General features: G+C 34.9%; 7 protein-coding genes across 8 annotated transcripts; 1 reads left to right on the top strand and 6 right to left on the bottom strand.

The window, feature by feature from the left end:
* Positions 1-47: 47 nt before the first annotated feature.
* LOC106178216 (tRNA wybutosine-synthesizing protein 5-like) lies at positions 48-3246 on the bottom strand. Of its 2 annotated transcripts, none has more exons than XM_013561326.2 (8): positions 3114-3246; positions 2319-2425; positions 1950-2107; positions 1672-1741; positions 1293-1475; positions 993-1080; positions 592-708; positions 48-377 (listed from the first exon to the last, which is right to left on the bottom strand). In XM_013561326.2, the coding sequence occupies exons 2-8, from the start codon at positions 2397-2399 to the stop codon at positions 130-132; spliced, it is 945 nt and encodes a 314-aa protein (XP_013416780.2). In that variant the 5' UTR covers positions 2400-2425; positions 3114-3246; the 3' UTR covers positions 48-129. The 2 variants fall into 2 exon arrangements, with proteins under 2 accessions (XP_013416780.2, XP_086859670.1); XM_087003544.1 differs by lacking the exon at positions 3114-3246 and adding an exon at positions 2903-2956.
* A 90-nt stretch (positions 3247-3336) lies between these two features.
* On the top strand, positions 3337-19037 carry LOC106178237 (germ cell-less protein-like 1). Its single transcript, XM_013561349.3, has 13 exons — positions 3337-3508; positions 4149-4272; positions 11731-11827; positions 12156-12253; positions 12812-12858; positions 13354-13485; positions 13732-13816; positions 16034-16118; positions 16360-16643; positions 17037-17098; positions 17353-17436; positions 17685-17772; positions 18145-19037. Exons 1-13 carry the CDS (start codon positions 3384-3386, stop codon positions 18454-18456), a joined length of 1623 nt encoding a protein of 540 aa, XP_013416803.2. The 5' UTR covers positions 3337-3383; the 3' UTR covers positions 18457-19037.
* On the bottom strand, positions 4619-5989 carry LOC106178239 (uncharacterized). Its single transcript, XM_013561351.2, has 3 exons — positions 5833-5989; positions 5262-5415; positions 4619-4939 (listed from the first exon to the last, which is right to left on the bottom strand). Exons 1-3 carry the CDS (start codon positions 5935-5937, stop codon positions 4713-4715), a joined length of 486 nt encoding a protein of 161 aa, XP_013416805.2. The 5' UTR covers positions 5938-5989; the 3' UTR covers positions 4619-4712.
* LOC106178240 (uncharacterized) lies at positions 6321-7490 on the bottom strand. The gene is made up of 3 exons (XM_013561353.2): positions 7300-7490; positions 6988-7135; positions 6321-6631 (listed from the first exon to the last, which is right to left on the bottom strand). Exons 1-3 carry the CDS (start codon positions 7342-7344, stop codon positions 6429-6431), a joined length of 396 nt encoding a protein of 131 aa, XP_013416807.2. The 5' UTR covers positions 7345-7490; the 3' UTR covers positions 6321-6428.
* On the bottom strand, positions 7946-9112 carry LOC106157750 (uncharacterized). Its single transcript, XM_013533494.3, has 3 exons — positions 8951-9112; positions 8569-8713; positions 7946-8237 (listed from the first exon to the last, which is right to left on the bottom strand). Exons 1-3 carry the CDS (start codon positions 8993-8995, stop codon positions 8056-8058), a joined length of 372 nt encoding a protein of 123 aa, XP_013388948.2. The 5' UTR covers positions 8996-9112; the 3' UTR covers positions 7946-8055.
* On the bottom strand, positions 10022-11500 carry LOC147763636 (uncharacterized). Its single transcript, XM_087003546.1, has 3 exons — positions 11339-11500; positions 10685-10844; positions 10022-10313 (listed from the first exon to the last, which is right to left on the bottom strand). The coding sequence occupies exons 1-3, from the start codon at positions 11381-11383 to the stop codon at positions 10135-10137; spliced, it is 384 nt and encodes a 127-aa protein (XP_086859672.1). The 5' UTR covers positions 11384-11500; the 3' UTR covers positions 10022-10134.
* LOC106157753 (uncharacterized) lies at positions 14075-15571 on the bottom strand. The gene is made up of 3 exons (XM_013533497.3): positions 15418-15571; positions 14814-14943; positions 14075-14353 (listed from the first exon to the last, which is right to left on the bottom strand). The coding sequence occupies exons 1-3, from the start codon at positions 15460-15462 to the stop codon at positions 14184-14186; spliced, it is 345 nt and encodes a 114-aa protein (XP_013388951.2). The 5' UTR covers positions 15463-15571; the 3' UTR covers positions 14075-14183.
* Positions 19038-20575: the final 1538 nt, after the last annotated feature.

Genomic DNA, 20575 nt, shown 5'->3' with positions numbered 1-20575 from the left:
TTGGGTAACATGAACCATTACACTATGAGGCACGTACAACAAAGAAATAACATTATTTTTTTATTTTCCATACTTCTATCAAAAACTTCAGTTAATTTAAGTCTGGAAAGAATTCCAACTCACTGTCTCCTAAGATTTGTAAGCTTTGGTCTGTATTTTTGAAACCATCATTCTTGCATAAAAATCCTGATATTCCTCTGGAAGTTCTTTTAACGTTTTTAAAGCTCTGTCTAAAATCTGCATTGCACGGCCCACAGGCAATGGGTCTTTGTTGCCATAAGTGTCTTTACTGTCATATAAGTGCTCCTCCAGATGTTTCCAGAACACATTCACTGATATAGCAAAGTCCAGTGATTTCACATTATGGAACCACATAGCTGGAAAAGAAAAGAAAAAAGAGAAAAGAAAATTATTCATTAAATTCTGCTCCAAGTTAACAAGCAGAAATACACACACATTAGAAGGAGTAGACAAACACCAGGAAATTATTTTAATATATCTAATTACTAATACTTGTTCTGCACTTTTTTCAGTTGCACAAATTAAGTAGTTTTCACTCAGCTGTGAGGATGAGCAGAGGAAAGATATTACCTGGTATAAATAACGTATCCCCAGGCTCCAGTAAGCAACAATATCTTCTTGCTTTGACAAATTCTGGAAACTTTTCACTATCTGGGTTGTCAACATCCAAAACTTCTGACTTATCACCTTTGTAATAAAGATGGGTAATGTTATAATATATGTAGCTTTTTATTTCAGAAAAAATATTCAATTTTATTCCCCTTTTCTTAAATGAAAAAAACAACAACATGTACTGGTTTATAATAATAAATAAATGATCACTTAAAAAGACAAAAATATCAGATGTTACATTCAATTTAAGTAATCCAGTGTTGAATTTGGTCACAATTTTTTTCTGTAAGTTTTAGATATGAAAAAACTTTTGCAAAACAGTCTGTCATTACTGTTATGAGGTTATGTATCCTACTTACCTTGCAAGTATAAATAATTTGCATCTCTTGGGCTGAATAAGATCACTTTTTTCCTTCCTGTCACTTGAATTAAAAAGTTATCCATTACCTAAAGTGCAAATGATGAAGTTTTTCAAAAGTGTTTCTCTTTTGAATTTTTGACATTATTTCAAAAATCTTAGGGCTCAATCCCAATGAACTTATCATTCTACCTACTCTATCCAACTCTGTGGAGACTGTACTTATGATATTTACACTTGCTAGATTAATTATCTTCAAACACCACTCATTCTAATCACAACAAGGGAAATGTCCACCCACATCATAGTGTGTCCATAGCTGGATGTTAGCAGAAGATATTCTAAACACGCTTGAGAAAAACTTTTCTGGCTCAAAGTATTCTGGAATAAAAATATCACTAGCCAATGCAGGAAATTGCTTCCGAATGTCTGCTACATCCTTCCTTGGGTCATCACCAAGTGCTCTCAAATAATATTTCTCATCCTGGAAAATTGAAAAATGTGATCAATATAAACAATTTTTGCCATTTGGGAGGATCAAAATTTGCTGTCTCACTTACCAAATTACATAAATTAAAAATATTTATAATGCCACATATAATTTATATAATAACATGTTCTTTCAAAGAAATACAATTGTTAAATGTTTGCATAAAGTATTGGCATGTTTTTTTAATCACCTCTGTAAAGAAATATTCTTCATGTTTTTCTCTAGCAGCTCTCTTTAAAAATTCACTAAATGACAAGGTCCTGAAACAAATTAAACTTACTTTTAGTGATCTGCCTAGTAAAACACATAAAAGAAGTGTTTATTTCATCCATAATTTTCATTTAATAATCTATAGCTGAACATAAGTCATTGATAAATAAATAATGACAACCATTTTAATGTGATGAAATCCTGATTTGTTATAACCATATTTAATGTGATGAACTCTTGTTAGAAAACATGACTTACCTGTATGCAAAATTTTTGTTTATAAAATCCATCTGATGACTTGGAGAAACATGAATTTTTACATCTTTTTCTGATCCAGGCACACTTGATAAATAATCTGGTGTCCATTTCTTTACACATGGACCTATGGAAATCCCTCTCAGCACTACTGGTATTCTCTGGAAAGGGGAAAGAAGTCTTAAATTAAAACTGCTTTATGCAATTATTGATTATTATAAGAATGGCTCATCAAACTTATCTGATATATCCTCCAGATTAACTTTTCTTCTCAATGAGTGACAATTAACTTTGATAACTAGAGAACTATGAGGTTAATTGGGCTGGATTTTAACAACATAAATTGCAACATAAATTGACTGTTACCGGTACCTTGGGATAAATATGTTGAATAAAATTTCCCTTAGAGTGGTCTTCAATTATTTCCACCTGATGCTCTAACAAATTAGACATGTCTGTTATCTGATCAAATACCAGTCCTAAAAAGAGAATAACACAGTTTTTCAACTTTTCACACCACAACTGAATAAGTCACATTATAAAGATAACTTGAACCTTATTTTTGTACCCCTTCTTTTGCAAGCTAGCTGACTAAGTTAAGCTCTCCATAGATAGCAAATTGAACCCCTTCGTTCCCTAAAGCTGAAATAAGCAGAACACCACACCCAGTGAGTGGCATGGTGATTGGGAAAACAACAACAGAATTAAACAATCGTGATTGATGAGGGAAGCAGGGTTTACATTCTATAGCATTCCTAAAAGTTAATGACTTTCAGAAAGTACCTAACATGAAAAGCCGATAACAGAAGCAAACATTTAATTTGGTACCAGATGGTAATCGGTACTTTTGCAGTACCCACACCCTGTAACTCTCTCGTGTTTTAATACTAATCAAAATTATGTGGCGACTTTGATCAATGTTTCTGCTATTCAAATAAATCAGTTTGGAAACGTACTAACTTATTCTTTAGAGAATAAAGTGATTTTTTCTTCAATCAACGACTAAATATTGGAATTTTTTTACCTCCAATATTTCGCCGTCTATCAGAGTATCTGATGATGATGAATGATCAAAATTGGTAAAAAAAATGTTGAATAGCACAAAGTTACATGGTGGAAGGGAAAGGCAAAAGTACCTGGTAACCTTTAGAAAAATGAAACAATTACTTCAATGGATAGAACAGTATGACTAAGAAACACCATCAAATTTTAACGGCATTTGTAACTTCCCCCCGTGAATCGTGGGTGCTGCCATATTGAATATCGTTTTTACCCTTTTCATACGAAAGATCGCTCACGGAAAACACCGGGATGACACGATGATACACGAATAGTTCAAAACAAACTTGTCATGGCGTGTGCAGGAAAATTGATCATTTCTAAGATTTGATGTTTTCGACGTGATATTGATGGTTCACTGCAGTTATTGAATTCGTTATGGGGAACTATGTATCATCACATCTGAATGCAAACTCTGAGAAGAGAGGTAAAAAGAGAGATGTCAGCGACGTGCAGCCCGAAGAAGAAAAAGTACAAGAACAGAATTTCCAGACACCAAAAAGGTTGGTATAATCTAATGTGTAAAATAAAATCTTGAAGTTGTGGTAGCATGCGCTTTCTGATTTTATATATCTGTGACTTCAAGTTTATGCCTGTTAAGTCTTGATACAGAAAAGTTTATCTAAAAATGAAATTATAACCTTTATACATGTACTAGTATCTAAGATCTAATATCCGTTTATTAGATCTTAGCTAGTATGTAATTTTGATAAATATAGTTGATTAAGAAGATTTTTCTCGAACTCTTATTGTCTTTATCTTACTTACAAACTGACTCAAAGCGGTTGCTTTAACCGCCAAATTACACCACATAAATAAAAAAATGTGAACTATTAAAGGTACTTTTTGTTTACTTGAAAAACAATGATGGTATACAAATGTATGAGAATTTTAAGTCACTGAGGAGCATCTTATAATATTGGTTCTGTTAAATTGAGGCCTTACCCTACTTCTGGCCCAGTGGTATGTAAAAGATTGAGGTGCTGTTTTTACTTTCATTAAAATGTAGTTTTATATCAGTGTTAACTGGAACCTGATACAGTTTCAGCCACAATTCCGTAAAGAATTGAACGACATGGAAAATAAAGTACTGCAAGTCTTTTCTATCAGTAGAAATGACATCTTCTTCATTTATTTCAACAGGCGGAAACTGAAATCTACCACCAAGTATATTTACCAAACACTGTTTTTGAATGGAGAGAACAGCGATGTTACAATCATTGCAATGGGAAGGGAATGGCCACTGCATAAGGTGTATCTTTGTCAGGTAAGAAATGTATTGATATGAAAATCAGTTTAAGTGTCAAAGAGGCCATCTCTGTATTACTTGTAAGTTCCTAACAAAAATATCCCCCTCCCCAAGTGAAGTTTTTAAGACCAATTTTTTTTAGATCTTTTTGTCAAGTTGGTTTAGCTAAAGAAAGATTTACTAGTATTAGTACATTGTTTATGCTTTATTTCAGTTTCACTTAGTATATTGTTCTCTTTATTTAAAATGTTTTATGGGACATCACTCTGTTACTGACATCATTCTAACAAATATTCATTCATGCAGAGGTCTTTCATATTTTTCTGTGAGCTTGGAAACATAACTTAAAGTAATTACAAACGTCTTCTTTCAGTTTTGAGTAAATTATTTATTCCATTACAGGTACATGATTCATATCATGGTGAGAGTAATAAGATGCATTTTATTTTCATCTGGTTTCAATTTTCTTTGACACACCTCCAATCTCCAAAAGCTAGGCCTCTCTTTGAAGGTGCTACCAAATCAGTTGGCACTGGTGGATCTGGTATTAGGATCTCTGGTGGATCTGGTATGAGGATCTCTGGTGGCTTCATCACGTTGAGACATTTCAGTCCCTGAGAACAGCCACACCCTCTCCAAATCCCACCACACCAGGCATTTTCCTTGATATAGCTGTAACAGTATTCTGAAATACATTTAATAAATAAATAATAATAATAATAGTATTTATTACATGTCCAAACTTCTTATGAAATTTTCACTTGACTTGACAAATGAATAGATAAATATTTACAGCAACTGATGCATCCACTTAATTTGACAGGTACTGGTACATGTATCTACACATTAAGATGACATAATACTTTTAATGCATAATATTTAGAGTATAAAATGAGTATTATAAATGGAAAAGGACATATTTTGAAGCTCTGTCTACTTTTAATTGTGTGATATCATTTTGTTTTTTTTTTCCTCCATAACATTGTTCCGTTTTAGCTTACACTTACTCTTGGGCTGCCAGGTCATTGGATTACTTTTATCTGGAAGTAGTACAGCTCTTTTGCTAGCTATGAATGGGTTTGGCTCTTCAGCACAGCACTGCCCATCATCACAGTCATCACTGCTTGCACACTCCCGCTTTGTAGGGAGCACCAGAGCACTCTAGAGATATGGCACAAAAGTCAAGAAGGGAAGAAAAAGAGGGGGGGGGGGGGATCAGTACTTAATATGATGGGTTTTTTAAACATCCCTGTCAGAGAGTCAGGGGCAGACAGAAGCCATCTTCTGGGTCTTCCAGAAGACGTCAGAATTTTTCAGATTTACATTGACAGGCATCATCTTTTTTCTTCTGAAAGAGGGTCAAAATTGGAGGATGGATCAATGAAGGTAATTTGGAAGACTGTCAGAAAATATCTCTGGATCCGCACCTGAGAGTGTTTTGAATTTGATTTAAAGAATTGATAATTATATGACATCAAAACATGTTTAGATGATACCTAGTTACAGTTCTTTTCATACAAAACTTGACACTTTTTGAAAAACTGATTAAATCCTTGGATTTTGGTCTCTTTTACTTACCAAGGTCAGGCCCAGCAAGGCAAAGAATACCACCAGTGTCTTCATACTGCTTGTCTGTTTTGAGTGGCAGTTGTGGTTTGAGAAGGTGTTATGTACGGTGAACATGTTGCATGGATATAATGTCAGATAACCCTTCACCTTTCTGTGTGAATCCCTTCAGCTGATATCATGTCTTGTCCTAAAACTGATCCTTGGTGGAGGATGAGTGGGCTGGCCATCATCAAAAACAGCTTTATAGTCAATGTTCTGAGCTTCAGGGCCCATTCCCAATGTCCCAATTCTACATATGTCGGTCCAACTTGATGGAGACTCTCAGTGAATGTAAGCAGATTAACATGCCTTCTCTAGGCATAAAGCCAGTGTATTGTTACACTATTTGGTATAACTACATACTAAATAAATATGGAAAGTGGGAAAGTGAGGAAAAAAAGGAAAGAAAGAAAATTAATCTGTCTGAGATATTAGTCAGTAAAAACAGAGGATTAAAATGTTTTGACCAGCTGGTGATTTATTGGCTTGGAAGTAGATGGATCATTTTCACATAAGTGGTTTGGTATTATTTAATTTTTAAAATTCAAATTTATGATAGTTCCATGTTACTCCGTTGTTTTAACACAGCGGAAATCTCCTAATGCAATAACCCTTTTAGCATCAATTTTCGTAGGGATTTTTACAGGGATAGCAGTTGCTATGGTGGGGGGTTGCCACAGGTTCTTGCAGGTGAGGCCCTCAGCACATCCGCACATGGTCCTGAAACCACCACAGAAGCCATTTTCCTGTATGTAGGAGTAGCAGTAATCTGAAAAGAAAAAGTGTCAAAGCATCAAAAAAAATAATAATAGTAATAAATGTTGTGGTTTGTAGGCATTAGGGCTCTGTTTAAAACCAAGTTGATTTATGTACTAACTGATCCCCAGATCAAATATAGCTGATCCACTTGAAAGCTCTTTGCATAATCCCCTATTAAATGGATTCCCTGCATACTTTTGAAAGATTGTTGTTCCAGTACTGCAAGTCCATGCAAGTATTTTACAGATCAACTCTAATGTGTCATTTAGGATAATTGTCAATGTTATGTACAGAAACATTCATGCATGCATAGTAACATTCACGCACGTTTGCCCATGCACACATGCACACACATTTCTGTCTTACTTTTTGGTTTCCATTCCCAAGGGTTTGCAGGTATCAAAACGTCCCTCTTGCTTGCAATGAATGGGTTCGGTTCTGGGGCGCAACACTCTCCATCCCCACAGTCATCATTGGACTGACATTCTGTTTTGGTTGGCAGTACAACGGCACCCTGGAGAAGTCATATAAATTCGTTTTTTTTTTATATATGAAGTACATTTATATGGAACAAAAAATAAAGTTAACAAATTTATAGGTGTAATGAATATGAAATAAAATTAAAGTAGATTTTGCTTCTACTTATTTTGTCAAGATTGATTAATTGTTCATACTTACATAGGCCAGACCAACCACAAAGAGTAATACAAACAAGCTCTTCATGTTGTTGACCTTACTGCGTAATTTACCAGTCTCTTCTGAATCTTTCTATTTTTATCTTCCTTTAAATCCTTCAGTTCATGCTGGCAAAATCAGTATTATCTTTGTCATGTTTTGGCATTGACCATCCTTGCTGTATAGGTGTAAGAAATGATGTCATAAGCTCTTATCTTGCACATGGTCAAAGTTGCACGCTTTGCTTTTAAGCTGGATTATTTCAGATATGGTATCAATATGGTATGTTACAGCAGGGGCAAATTAAATTGAAGTTGTTTATATGGATATATATATATATCCACATAGTAGTACATAATGCATTTCTTAATTTAATAACTTAAAAATGCTGTAGGTACCTTAAGACAAAACTGGAAGCTGCTTTACAAAAAAATTCCAAAGAGACCGGTCAGTCTTGTTGTCAGTCCCCCTCTTAGCAATTTTGGAATATATGTATGTAAAATTCATGATATTTATAATATATTTTGATATATAAAATAGTTTCAAAAATGAATAGTATATAGTTTTCTTATATACAAATGTGATAAGTCAATTGACATATGTCAGAAGATGGAGACAGGAGAAATAAATAAGACCAAGATAAAAAAAATTATATGAATTTGAAATTTATTTTCACTATTTAGTTTTACATCAAGAACAGTTCAATGTTTATGTCCAACAGTGCCAATAATCATAAATATACTGTTAGATCAGGTCGTTTTACTGTTGTACTTTAGTGCAGCGCCAGTCCCCAGGGCGGATATCTCTCTTGGAGACTTCTTGAATGGGGACAAGGTTTATTGGTTTTAACACATCCTGGCAGCTGAGTCCAGAGGCACAGCCACAGGTTGTTTGAAAGCCACCACACCACTCATTCTGTTGTATGTAGGAGTAGCAGTACTCTACAAAAGAACCACCGTACACACCTCATAATTAGCTGTTGCATATTAGGTGGCACTTATACATGGTTATAGTCTAGAAAAAAAAAACAACAACAGAAGTCCCCTTTCAAGTTTTATCAATGGTATGAGGTATCTTATCCACTTCATCAGATGAAACTTTATAAATATTTTGTGGCTTTAAGAAAATATATGTCCAATAATGACTTATATCTTATATTTCTGTGCATTTCTTTACTATTTCATTAGCAGGTTCTTGGCATGTTTTTCTTAATTTGCACAATAACTGCCATTCATGTACTGAACATATTAGTGCTAGTGTATTTGTCCTTACTTTTAGGTTTCCAGAGCTCAATAGGCTGTGGCACAGGCTGCAGCTCCCTCTTGCTGACCATGAAGGGGTTAGGCTCCAAGGCACAGCATTCATTGCTCTGGCAGTCAGCACTCGTAGTGCATTCTTGACGCTTCACTGCTGCACTCTGTGGAGGGAAAAAAGTTAAAATATATAAATATATTTCATTTTTTATTCAGACTTGCTACAGTCTTGGAATAGTGTTTCAGAATTAAGCATTTTTTTTTATTTTCAGTTCATTTCAGTGCAATTTTTAAGACAAAATGATTTCAAAAATAAAAGCAGCTAAGAGCTTATGCTCAAAGGTAGTTTCTAGATATACTACAACTGCTCATGTTTTCCTGGCTAAATAAATGATACTCACAAAAGCAGTTGCCAGACAGGCCAGGAAAACCAGCAGGAGCTTCATGTTCAGTATTTAACCACTTTGTGGAATGACAGTCCTTTGCAGTGTTTAGTGTACATGGCTTATGATCTCCAGCTGCAGGTTTTCTCAGACAATGGGTGTGTCAGAGGGGATTGCTGTAAATTTGACCACAAGGGTGTGACATGGGTGCCTTCAACTCGTATGAATCATATTATTACTGTATTATTTTATCACAATAGTAATGCAATAATTTGTTTTGTGACATGGTCACAGATTTTCACATCCACCTATGGGTCTAGAGAAAATCACTTACATTCAGTTTATCGGTCTAACATTGCCCAGAGGTGGCCACTCCCAAAGTCAATAATTGCATAATGCAGATAGAAGCAATTTCCTCATTTCTTTGCATTTTTGCCAACTACAAGCATTAAGGCATTTCCTACCTTTGCTGTTGATCCCAAAATAAATAAATTTAAATAAATATTTTTCTTTTAAGCAATTTTTTTCTTTTTTTTTTTTTAAGATGACTTCAAAAAATACCACCTAAAAGTCTATTTTGCTTGCAGTGTAGGTACTTTTGCAAGTTATTTTGTCACACACTTTGCTATTAAGCTGGATTATGTTGGGTATGGTATCAAAATATGTTATTGCACAAATTAAACTAAATGTTGTTAACATATTAACAAATTTACTAGTATATCTAGTATACATGTAGTGTACCTTTAAACAAAAGTGTAGGTTGCTGTACAGAAAATGAGAAGAACTGAGACAAGTTGGTCTTATTGTCTGCAGTCCTTTTAAGCATTGTGGGAAAACCTGTATATATTCCAAAATTACATACATACTTCTTGTCTTGACAAAAAGTATTTTTGATATTTTTATACTTGAAAGCATTGATTTGTCTTTATGATATGCTTGATTGTCAATTTTCATAAAAAGTGAAAAGTATTCATGTTGGGAGGTTTCTGATGAATGATTATGATTAGTCAATCAACATATCAGTTAGACTATGAAGAGACGACAATAATGAAAAGAAAAGAACCAAGATAAAATTATACAAGAATAAGGTTGATGTGATCAGATTGAATTTTATTTTCGCTGTGTAGTATTACACCAAAGACATTTCAAAGTAATATAGAACAGTTTCAGTAATTGCAATGATGCAGTTGAATCAGGTCCTCTTACTGTTGTACTTTAGTACAGCGCCAGTCCCCAGGGATTGCTCTCTTGGAGACTTGTGGGATAGGGTCGGGTTCCAATGTTTGCATCATATCCTGGCAGCTTAGTCCAGAGGCACAGCCACATGTGGCGTGAAAGCTACCGCACCATCCATTCTCTTGTATGTAGGAGTAGCAGTACTCTGTAATAGAGAACCATTGCATTACACCTTACCTATTGCATATTAGGTGCCAGTTGAACATAGTTACAGTAGGAAAAAACAAAAGTCTCTTTTAATTCTTATTACAGATGTGAGGTTATTATCTTCATCCGATAAAAGAAAAAAATAGTGCTATAATTGTTACTTATATCTTCTCTGCCGATCTGTATCTTCTCTCTCTTTCTTTATTTCATTATTATAGTTCTATATTACTTGAGTTTTTCTTAATTTAAATGATAACTGCCATTTTTTCTTAATTTAAATGATAACTGCCATTTTTTCTTAATTTAAATGATAACTGCCATTCATGATTAACGTACAACACATATAAGTGCCAGTGTATTTGTCCTTACTTTTAGGTTTCCAGAGATCAATAGGTTGCACTGGTAGCACCGGTAGTACAGGCTGCACATCCCTCTTGCTGACCATGAAGGGGTTAGGCTCCAAGGCACAGCATTCATTGCTCTGGCAGTCAGCACTTGTAGTGCATTCTTGACGCTTCACTGCTGCACTCTGATCAAGTTTAAAATTAAGTTAAAAATTTTGTTGAATTTTTAAAAATATTTTTTCAGGAATGCAATGGTTGTGGAATAGTGTTTCTGATTTCGGCATATATCCTTTACTGATATGTGCTTTTTGTTTTCATTTCAGTGCATTCTCTCAGATGAATAAGAAATAATAGCAAATTAGAGTCAAATGCCCTAAAATTAATTACTTTTCAGCAGGGGCGGATTTAGGCCGTCTTCTGGGTCTTCCAGAAGACGGTCAGATTTTCAAGTTTACATTGACGGGTATCCAATTTTTAATGTTGGAAGACGGTCAAAATTGGAGGATGAATCAACAAAGATAATTTGGAAGACTGTCAGTATATAGCTCTGGATCCGCCACTGCTTTTCAGGTCCCCTTATTTTCTTTGAAATTGTGATCTTTTGCTCAATTAAGTAACAGCATGCATGAATTAAAATAAGGTGTGGTCATATTTTTCAGGGTAAGTAAATGATACTCACAAAAGCAGTTGCCAAACAGGCCAGGAAAACTAGCAGAAGCTTCATGTTCAGTACTTTTTGTGGAATGACAGTACCTTGCAGTGTTAACTGTACATGGCTTATGATCTCCAGGTGCAAGTTTTCTCAACCAACGAGTGTCGTGTGTCTGAGGGGATTGCTGTAGTTTTGACATAGGGTGTGACATAGGTGCATCAGTTCATATGAATCATATTGCTTCTGTTTTATATCATCACAGTATAAATGCAATACATTTTTTATGCCAGTAGCAGCAATTTCCCCATTTTTTGCCACCTCCATGCTCTGTTGTTTTTTTTTCTTTTTAGTAACTTTGTTTGCTTTGTTTGTTTAAGATGATTTTAAAAAATACCGTCAAACTGTCTTTTTGCTTGCAGTGTGGGTACTTTGCAAGTATGTTCAGTGGTTCTTGGAGAGAAAGTGAGCAGTCTGTGATAAACATGGACATCCCTGATGACAATATTGATGAGGAAGGTAATGGTATTGTAGCTCTGGGCACATAGTTATTGAAGTGAAATGGATTGTGCATTCTTTTCAGTGTGTTTTATTACCAGATTGATCCCAGAACACAACTTGGATTGTATTATGTAATTATTGCATTTTAAATGATATTTGAAGTATCATCACTGATTGGCTTGAGTACTTGTATGATCTAGGGTAACTTTTCTAGTGGTGGACATAGCACTGAATTTTTCTGTAAATATTGTGATACATAGAAATCAACCCATATTTTTATTGTATAGGATTGGACAGACATTATGTATTCTAGCCTTGATAAATTAATTCTTCTTGTGTTTTTCAGCCTTGAAGATTGCATTTGGATCTCTGTATCGTGATGATGTGTCCATCAAGCCTGCCAATGTAGTGAGTGCCTTGGCGGCAGCAACACTACTACAATTGGTAAGACTGGAAATTTGATATTACAATGACTAAGACCCCATTCCCAACTAGATCGACCCAACTCCCTGGGGGTTCACGCTAAATAGCTGTCAGCCGAGCGGGCACGAAAGTTAATTACCCCCTTACAGCTTGTAGTAGGCGGGTCGGACATTTCAGCTGGATTATCTGACAGTAATCTAGTAAGACTCCCCACGGGGATAGATCGATCTAAAATCTATGGGAATGCACCCTTAGTCATCCTAGAAATGAATTCTTTGCATATGTGCCATAGATAAGTCCAGGTTTAATTTAATTTTTATTAGTATAATTATGTTTGTGTCAGCGACTTTGTAAATGCCTCTGAATTTTCAGCATTGTTGAGATTTGTCAAATTTTGATTGGCTCCTTTTGTTTATTAAAATTATTGTACACTTTACAGCAAAGTTAATGGGGTATTATACATATACAGGTATTCTCACTGTGCATAATGATATATAGGGATACTCTTCTTTGTGCTAAGCCATGATTTGCAAGCTATTAATTTATGCCATTCTAACACAGTGGTATTTGTCATTCCAGGAAGGCCTTATTTGTCAGTGTGCAGAAATAATGAAGGAGACTATTAGGTGAGGTAGCTTACTTGTCTCTTGGCTGCTTACTTCTGCTACCTATGTGCTGTAAAGCATCTTCCAAAACAACTGTATTTTGGGGGTCAGCTGAAATGCTTGTGACCTCACCATGAAGGAATAGAAACAACAAACATTTTGTGTTGAGATTTTCCTTACTGACTTTCACTGTCTCACTTGCTGAGTGACACAGAGAATTTAGTTCATATTTATAGACAAAAAAACCAAGACCAATGAAAACAACCTCCTTCTATGGCGTGGATAATATATTTCATCAAATTTTTTTTGGAAAATGGATTGAAATACATGTACAGGAATGCATCTTCAATATACATTAACGGTAATAACTTGATCTTTGATGCTTTTACTGTATATGTGATGCTTTTACTGTATAGAATTCTCCCCCCCCCCCCAATTGAAACGATCAAGCAATTACTGTTAGTATTTGATATTTATTGGACTGTTTTTACAGTATTTTCCCCCTATGTATTCCAGTGCTAAGACTGCCTGTTGGTACTATGGAGCTGCCCAGATGTATGGTCAGCAGGGGGTGGCCAAGAAGAGCATCCAGTGGCTGGAGAAACATGTCATGACTATGCAGACTACTACTTTACTCAGAGAGATCAGGTGAGGAGATGATTTAGAAACGTGCTTAATTTAGTGATAATTAACAATGTAGGCATAATGTCTCGGCACTGAACTCCCTCACTTCTCTCATGTCAGCTATTACTAGGTTTTAAAGTTGATCTGAAATTGCCCACTGTTTTATTTGATTTAAAAAATATTCCATATTTGCAAGTATTTTGGCTGTTTTACATGTCTTCAATTGTTTGTTGTATGTTGACTGTTATATATGTATTTAATTATTTGTAGCATTGACCTTATGAAATTACTGGTGTCCTCCCCAAACCTCTATGTGATGCAGGTAGAGATGGATGTATATACCATGCTGAAAAAGGTAAGGTATTTGAGCAAGTCCATTCAGGAACAAGAAATCAGAATTTGTATTGCAGTCTATATTTTAAACAAGTTTGGTTATGTGGAATACACATAAGTTCTGCCAATGTGCTGACAGACAGTGATTATATGTATAAGCACAATTTTTTTACCTGATATTCATAAAAAAAGAAAGTTAATTTGGGAGGAAAATCAAACATTGCCTAGTTGGGCTTTTGCAACCTATTTTAATGTTTCACTGATAGAAAACCACAACGGATTATTTGTTAGGACGCCTTTTATTAACCTTTTGTACATCATACCAAAATTCAGAATGAGACTAAAGAAAATTAGATAAACAAATCGATTCTCATCCTTTAATGTTTAGTTTATTGGGTATCGTCCTCACAAAAAGAACTGCCAGGTTTCCAGGGGATCCTCCTCTTAGTCTTGCCATCTGGGTAATAATTACACTTGAGACCTGGAGCACAGCCACAGGTAGCAAAGCCCAGATTGTGACAGGAGGCATTTTTCTGGATGTAGGCCACACATCTGCCCTCTATATGAACAAATAGATAACAAAATCTGTGAAAGGCTATTTGCGATATCTTGCCTTCAAGCAAACACCACTGCAATCTCCTTCATTGGTGGAGGAAGTGAGATTTGATATGTACAAAAATAGATAGTGAAAATAAAATAAAAACCATCACCTTGTACTTAACATATCCAAACTAAAGGCTGTATTCTCAGTAAAGTAGATTTTCGAAGTTGCTCAACAACAAGCTTTGTGTTCCATATCTTCATCATCCCTGCTATACCAAGTATGATAGGTAAAGTTTTTCTTTACAAAAAAACTAGAAAGCTACCTAGACTGGACTAAATTGTTCTTAATTTGTGTGCATTTATTTAAATACATATCTATTTAGTCAGATAGGGACACAGGTCTAGTGCATTAAGTTTTTTTGCAATATAAACAGCAGTTAAACGGTTTGGTGTTAAAGTTGTTAAGAACATCTCACCTCTGGTAGGGCGAAAAGGCAATTCAGCCAGACCCCTCTTGCTCAGTAAGAGGAAGTTCATTTCAGGGACACAGCATTCATCATCATTACAGTCTGCTTTGGTCTTGCAGTCACGGATGGTATCTGCTCCCTAGATACAAATATCTACGTATATTTTGAAGTTACTTTAACCCTCCAATTTTAACTTGATTAGGAAATTGTAGCCTAAGTTTAAGACCAAGTGTGGTGCAGCTTCTTCACATTTGTATGCAAAAGTTATATTAGCATGGAATAAGCACTGAAACTTATGGTTAGATAATCTTTTTAAATGTTACTTGAACTCTCAGGCATTCCAAGAGCAAAGACCTGTGCCAAAGAAAAAGACGATAAATAATTCTTTTTTTAAAACATTCTTTAGCCTAGATTCAAGTGAACTTGTCAACTTCTTTCCCATCCCAATCACTGTCTAACCTGAAAATTTCATCAAAATTTGTGAGAGATCCTTTTCGAGATATCTTGTCCACTAACAAACAACAAACAGACAAAAAAAAAACAAGACCAATGAAAACAACACCCTCCATGGCGTGGATAATATAGCAGTGCTAGCTGTGAAATAAATACTTACCAAGGCAACTGCTAATACAGCAGAGAAAATTATCAGTGTCTTCATATTGTCCTCTGTGCTGCTACTGTATGAGCTCGAAACTTTAAATCAGATTTACTAAGGGTGTAAGTCATGAGTTGGTGATGTGAAATGAACAGATGGAAATGAGACGCACCTGTTTATAGGACTCATTTCAGACACAAAATATGGGCCTGTAGCCAGCAATTTCAAAAAGGGATTATTTTTCTGAAAAAGTGGACCCTTTACCATGAAACCTTCACGTACCTAGATAAAATTTTACCCAGAGGGGACCTTTGCCGGCAAACTCCACTGGCTACAGGCCTGAAATATTGTACAATTTTGATAGGAACCATGCCCATTTTACATTACTGATTCAATGAAATAAATTGTTCCTCACTTGTTGTGTATACGTTACTATAACCCAACACTATTTATATACCCTCTAAGTAAAAAAAAAAGTTAACTTTTTTCTCTGCACTCAAAGTTCTTAGGTGGCCCTGTCACAGTTGAATTGTTTAAAAAGCTCTTTATTTGTCAACATAGCTAGTAAGCCTTCTTATTTGAACTAAGAATTTGCATTAAATACATGTTTTAAAAGATCTCTGTTTGTTTTTAGTGGATGTTTCTCCTTTGTACACCAACATGGAGTGGTAGTTCCAAGCAGGTTGCTGAAGAAGCAGACAGCTATTTCAGAAGTACAGGTAAACCAACAATTTGCGTATTCAGTGGATTCTGATTATATTTCTGTTCAAGTAATGAAAGGAAATATCTTTATATGTTTTCCCTATATTTGATTTTTTTTTTCAGATTCATTTTGCTTTTATACAGTTTTGAAATAATCATTTTCTTTGCACAATATATATTTAAAAATACAAAACAAATCATAGTTAATCAAACAAACTACAGTTTGCCTAAAATCAAAGACACAATTGCCTGTTTCAGAGCCACCCACAGTCTATTTCTTGGAGACGGAGAAAGGCCAGCAGTACGTTGAAGCCTTCCAATGCCTGAGGTTCCAGCATCTAGTGAATGACATCACGTCAACCCAGGTGTTAGAAAGGGACAGGATTGTCCCTGAGTCCTGGCTCTACCCTTGGTACAAGTGTCAGTGGCACCACATGCTGAAGATGGAACAGGGTCTGGACCTGGGGCCTAAGGACATTGGGGATGAGATCTTCTACCAGACAGCTGTCAGATATGGAAGGGTGCTGAAAACTGAGAAGGAGGTACTGCTTACATTTATTCCAACTCTCAGTTTGAAGGCGAAAATTATGGGTTATTTAATGCAGTTAATCCAAGAGTATGTCTGTGGATTCAGTATGTTTATTTATATGAATTTGAACCAGAATTATAAAGAAACAACATCTGAAAGTTAGGGCCTCTCTTCCAAGAACTAAACATACAACATATGCCAATTATGCCAATACGTATGTAGAATTTGTGGGCCCCTTTATGCAGGTTAGTACATTAAGTGTTTAACTTTATGTTAAGAGTAACTTCATGACACTTGCTAATCCCTAGTACAAGAAGTATACATGCAGACAACAAGCTGCATATTGTGTGAAAACTAGGCAGATTTTGCTTAACAAATAATGAGGGTGTGTTCCTTTATATTTCAGTATTGCTGGAGGTGGACTGGCTATCATTTTGGAGTGGATCTGCTAGTTACTTTTACCAATGGGTAAGTTTAGCAATAGGTCAGAATATGGCAAGTCTGAGAATTAATCACCAAAAGGCTATGAGCTGCCATATGTTTGATACATTAACTGTAGGGAGAGTGTGTCAAGCCTTTTAAACACGACAAAAAGATTTTCAGTGACCTCTGGATTTGTGGTGTTTGACTAGAAATTTTAAGATTTTCAGTGATAAATTGTTTGGCAAATTACTATTATCATGTTATAACAACTGGTACACATATTTCTTGACTTTTTCCAGCCTGCTGATATTGAAGAGGAACACCTACAGTCAAGAATGCCAAAGTTCTATTAGTTTACAGGCAAAGAGACATTTAGCATTTCGGTCAGTATTCAGATGAGCATTTTGGTATTGAATTTAAACAGGTTAAAAAGGTTAACTTTTAAAAAGTTCTAAATGAGTTGGTGAGTAGATGAAGAATGTTGCAAATGGGCTATGTCTGTAAGTGAACTGTGTGTGTGCACGCGCGTGCGCACGCGTGTGTGTGTGTGCACTGTATGCTATTGGAATTCATTTTGTTAGATATGAACGATCTACATTTAATTTTATGTTAAAATATCTTCTTATTTCAGAGTGACCGTGTCGTCATTTGATACTCTAGGACATACAGAGTATGTTAAGTCCAGTGGTATTAAATATCTCAGTCTTGGAAAAGATGAGGTGAGCACAGACCTATGGAGTTTAGATCATGTTCTACACTCTACACAGGTCTGGATTATTTATTAGTTTTTATGTTGTCACATTTTGCAAAGGGTGAATGGCTTATATTTTAGTTATCAGTGGGTTGGTTTTTGGTTAGCATCTTGCTTCATTAGCTATAGAGTATTATTAACAGTTCTGGCTTATATTAGTGTTGCTTATGTTTGTTTAGTGATAAATTGGATTATGTCAAGTCTATCTTACAGTGATTTAGTTTAAAAAAAGGAAATTAGTGGATTCAGGGTAGATAGAAAGAGAGCAATAAAAGGCTTAAAAATTTCCACATATTATGGTGATTTACTAATCTAAAATTCTCTTTACTGTGTATTACAGGAGACAGTTGTGTTAGTCTTGGACCGCCATGTCACATTTCCATTGTGCATCAGTCTGAACATTTTATATTTTACTCCTAACATGGACATGATCCGTAAAGCTCAGGCAGCCATGAACTTTGATGCAGCTTCTCTGGTGAGAAGCACAGACTCTGTAGAGACAGCCAGCCAGACTGGCTCCACAAGCAGTTCTAACAGCTCAATACACAGGGATACAGAAGAGGAAGAGGAAATACAGGGGACTGCAGATAATGCACAGGGAACGGGGTTGGCTCCAAATGGACAACAAAGTGCTCCTAACACAGGTGTCTGAAGTGGCGAATTTTTTTCCATGTTCCATATCTCTTTAAATTACTCTTCACATAGGTGCAATCTTCACTGACGTTATCTTTGTACCTTTAATTAAACTTTTGAGGACAGTTAACATAGAACATTTGACATTCACAGGAGATTGGTGTATGTGATCATTTCTGTTAAGACTTAATGGAGACAGTTCAGTGTTTGTTTGATGTGACCATGGACTCATGTCTGATCAGTTGAAGGTGAATTTTTTTTTTTAAAAACATATTTATTTCAAGTTGACCATAAACTATATTTTTGCATTAAATAAATATTCCACTCACTGTAAAGGAGTTTATTTCAGTTTGTGTAAACGGGAATGTTTGTGAGAAAGCACTCATCCAATCACAATAACAATTAAATTAAATACCCTTTTTCATTTATAAACGAGGCATGTAGAAGTCGATATACAAAATAATATTGAGAAGTTTTGTTTAAGTGGACTGGAATGTTAAAGTATGTTTTCATTACTATAAAACATTAATATAAAAATGATGTTCTTCATAGTGTCAAGAAAAAGTAAAGCTTGTTTTCTTTAACTATACTGGACAAAATTTTTAAAAAATGCATTTTCATGTTTCACAAAAATAATTTTATAATGGAAATAATGCATTTTTTATGTACAGACACAGATGTGTCTGTACATATTGCCATCACCTGCGTCTGTCGTCGCCGATCATGTCGCCGTCGCCGTCGCCGTGCACTTTCAGCGTTAACACCATAAGTGGAAGACAGTTTTACTTTTTGGCTTTATATTTACAGAGCTGATGAATATTCATAAAACACAGGTCAAGTTCGAAAATCAGCATGATCGGGCCATTATTGTAGAATTTATGCTGTTTTTTCACTTTTCAGCATATATGCAACACTGTTAACACATTTCAAGGAAAACTGATAGGCCTGTTGTCATGAAACTCACAGGAGTAATCAATCTTACTAAAACGCAGATCAAGTTCGAAAAATCGGCATGATCGGGCCACTATTTTAGTAGTTATGCTGTTTTTTCACTTTTCAGCATATATGCAACACTGTTAACACATTTCAAGGAAAACCCATAGGCCTGTTGTCATGAAACTCACAGGAGTAATCAATCTTACTAAAACGCAGGTCAAGTTCGAAAATCAGCATAATCAGACCATTATTTTATAAGTAATGCTGTTTTTTCACATTTCCTCAGATTCAATTCTTAGGCATGTTAACAGTCTCATTATTTAATTAATAAGATACGTAAAAGTGTTTGTTTGACATTTCCTGCATCTTTACAACATTGTTAGTTGATTATGTAAATATGATGGTAAACTTGTTATCGTGTATTGTGTAATAAGGTGTCAAAAATGGAAATAAACTCATATCATTGCAGTTTGTAAGATTCAATCATTCACTATGTTCAGAAACTCAGAATGGAGGAAATTGGACATTTGACACTGTTCTATTGATATTTTTCACATCTCATCAATTTTCTTAATTGATCATATAAAAATGGCAGTAAACTGTTAATTTTGTTTTATGTTAAAAAAGTGTTAAAAATGGAAATAAACCCATTTCAGAATAGTGCTGTCTTGTTTCACATTTCCTCAGATTCAATTTTTAGGCATGTTAACAGTTTCATTATTTAATTAATAAGATACGTAAAAGTGTTTGTTTGACATTTCCTGCATCTTTACAACATTGTTAGTTGATTTTGTAAAAATGATGGTAAACTTGTTATCGTGTATTGTGTAATAAAGTTTCAAAAATGGAAATAAACTCATATCATTACAGTTTGTAAGATTCAATCATTCACTATGTTCAGAAACTCAGAATGGAGGAAATTGGACATTTGACACCGTTTTATTGATATTTTTCACATCTCATCAATTTTCTTAGTTGATCATATAAAAATGGCAGTAAACTGTTAATTTTGTTTTATGTTAAAAAAGTTAAAAATGGATAAAAAAACATTTCAGAACAGTGCTGTCTTGTTTTTTTCTTTTTTTTACACAGAGTAATATACATGAATCAGACAATGTTAATCCCTGACTCTCTATATCAATTACTTATACTTTGCAAAAGCAACTTTGAGACAAATGTTTCTATTTTGTTCAGTATATATG

This window comes from Lingula anatina, chromosome 2 (assembly GCF_051362555.1).
Source record: "Lingula anatina isolate TDL-2025a chromosome 2, LinAna3.0, whole genome shotgun sequence".
NCBI lineage: Eukaryota > Metazoa > Brachiopoda > Lingulata > Lingulida > Lingulidae > Lingula > Lingula anatina.
The sequence above is the reverse complement of the archived record's forward strand: the minus strand, read 5'-3'. Positions and strand labels throughout refer to the sequence as shown.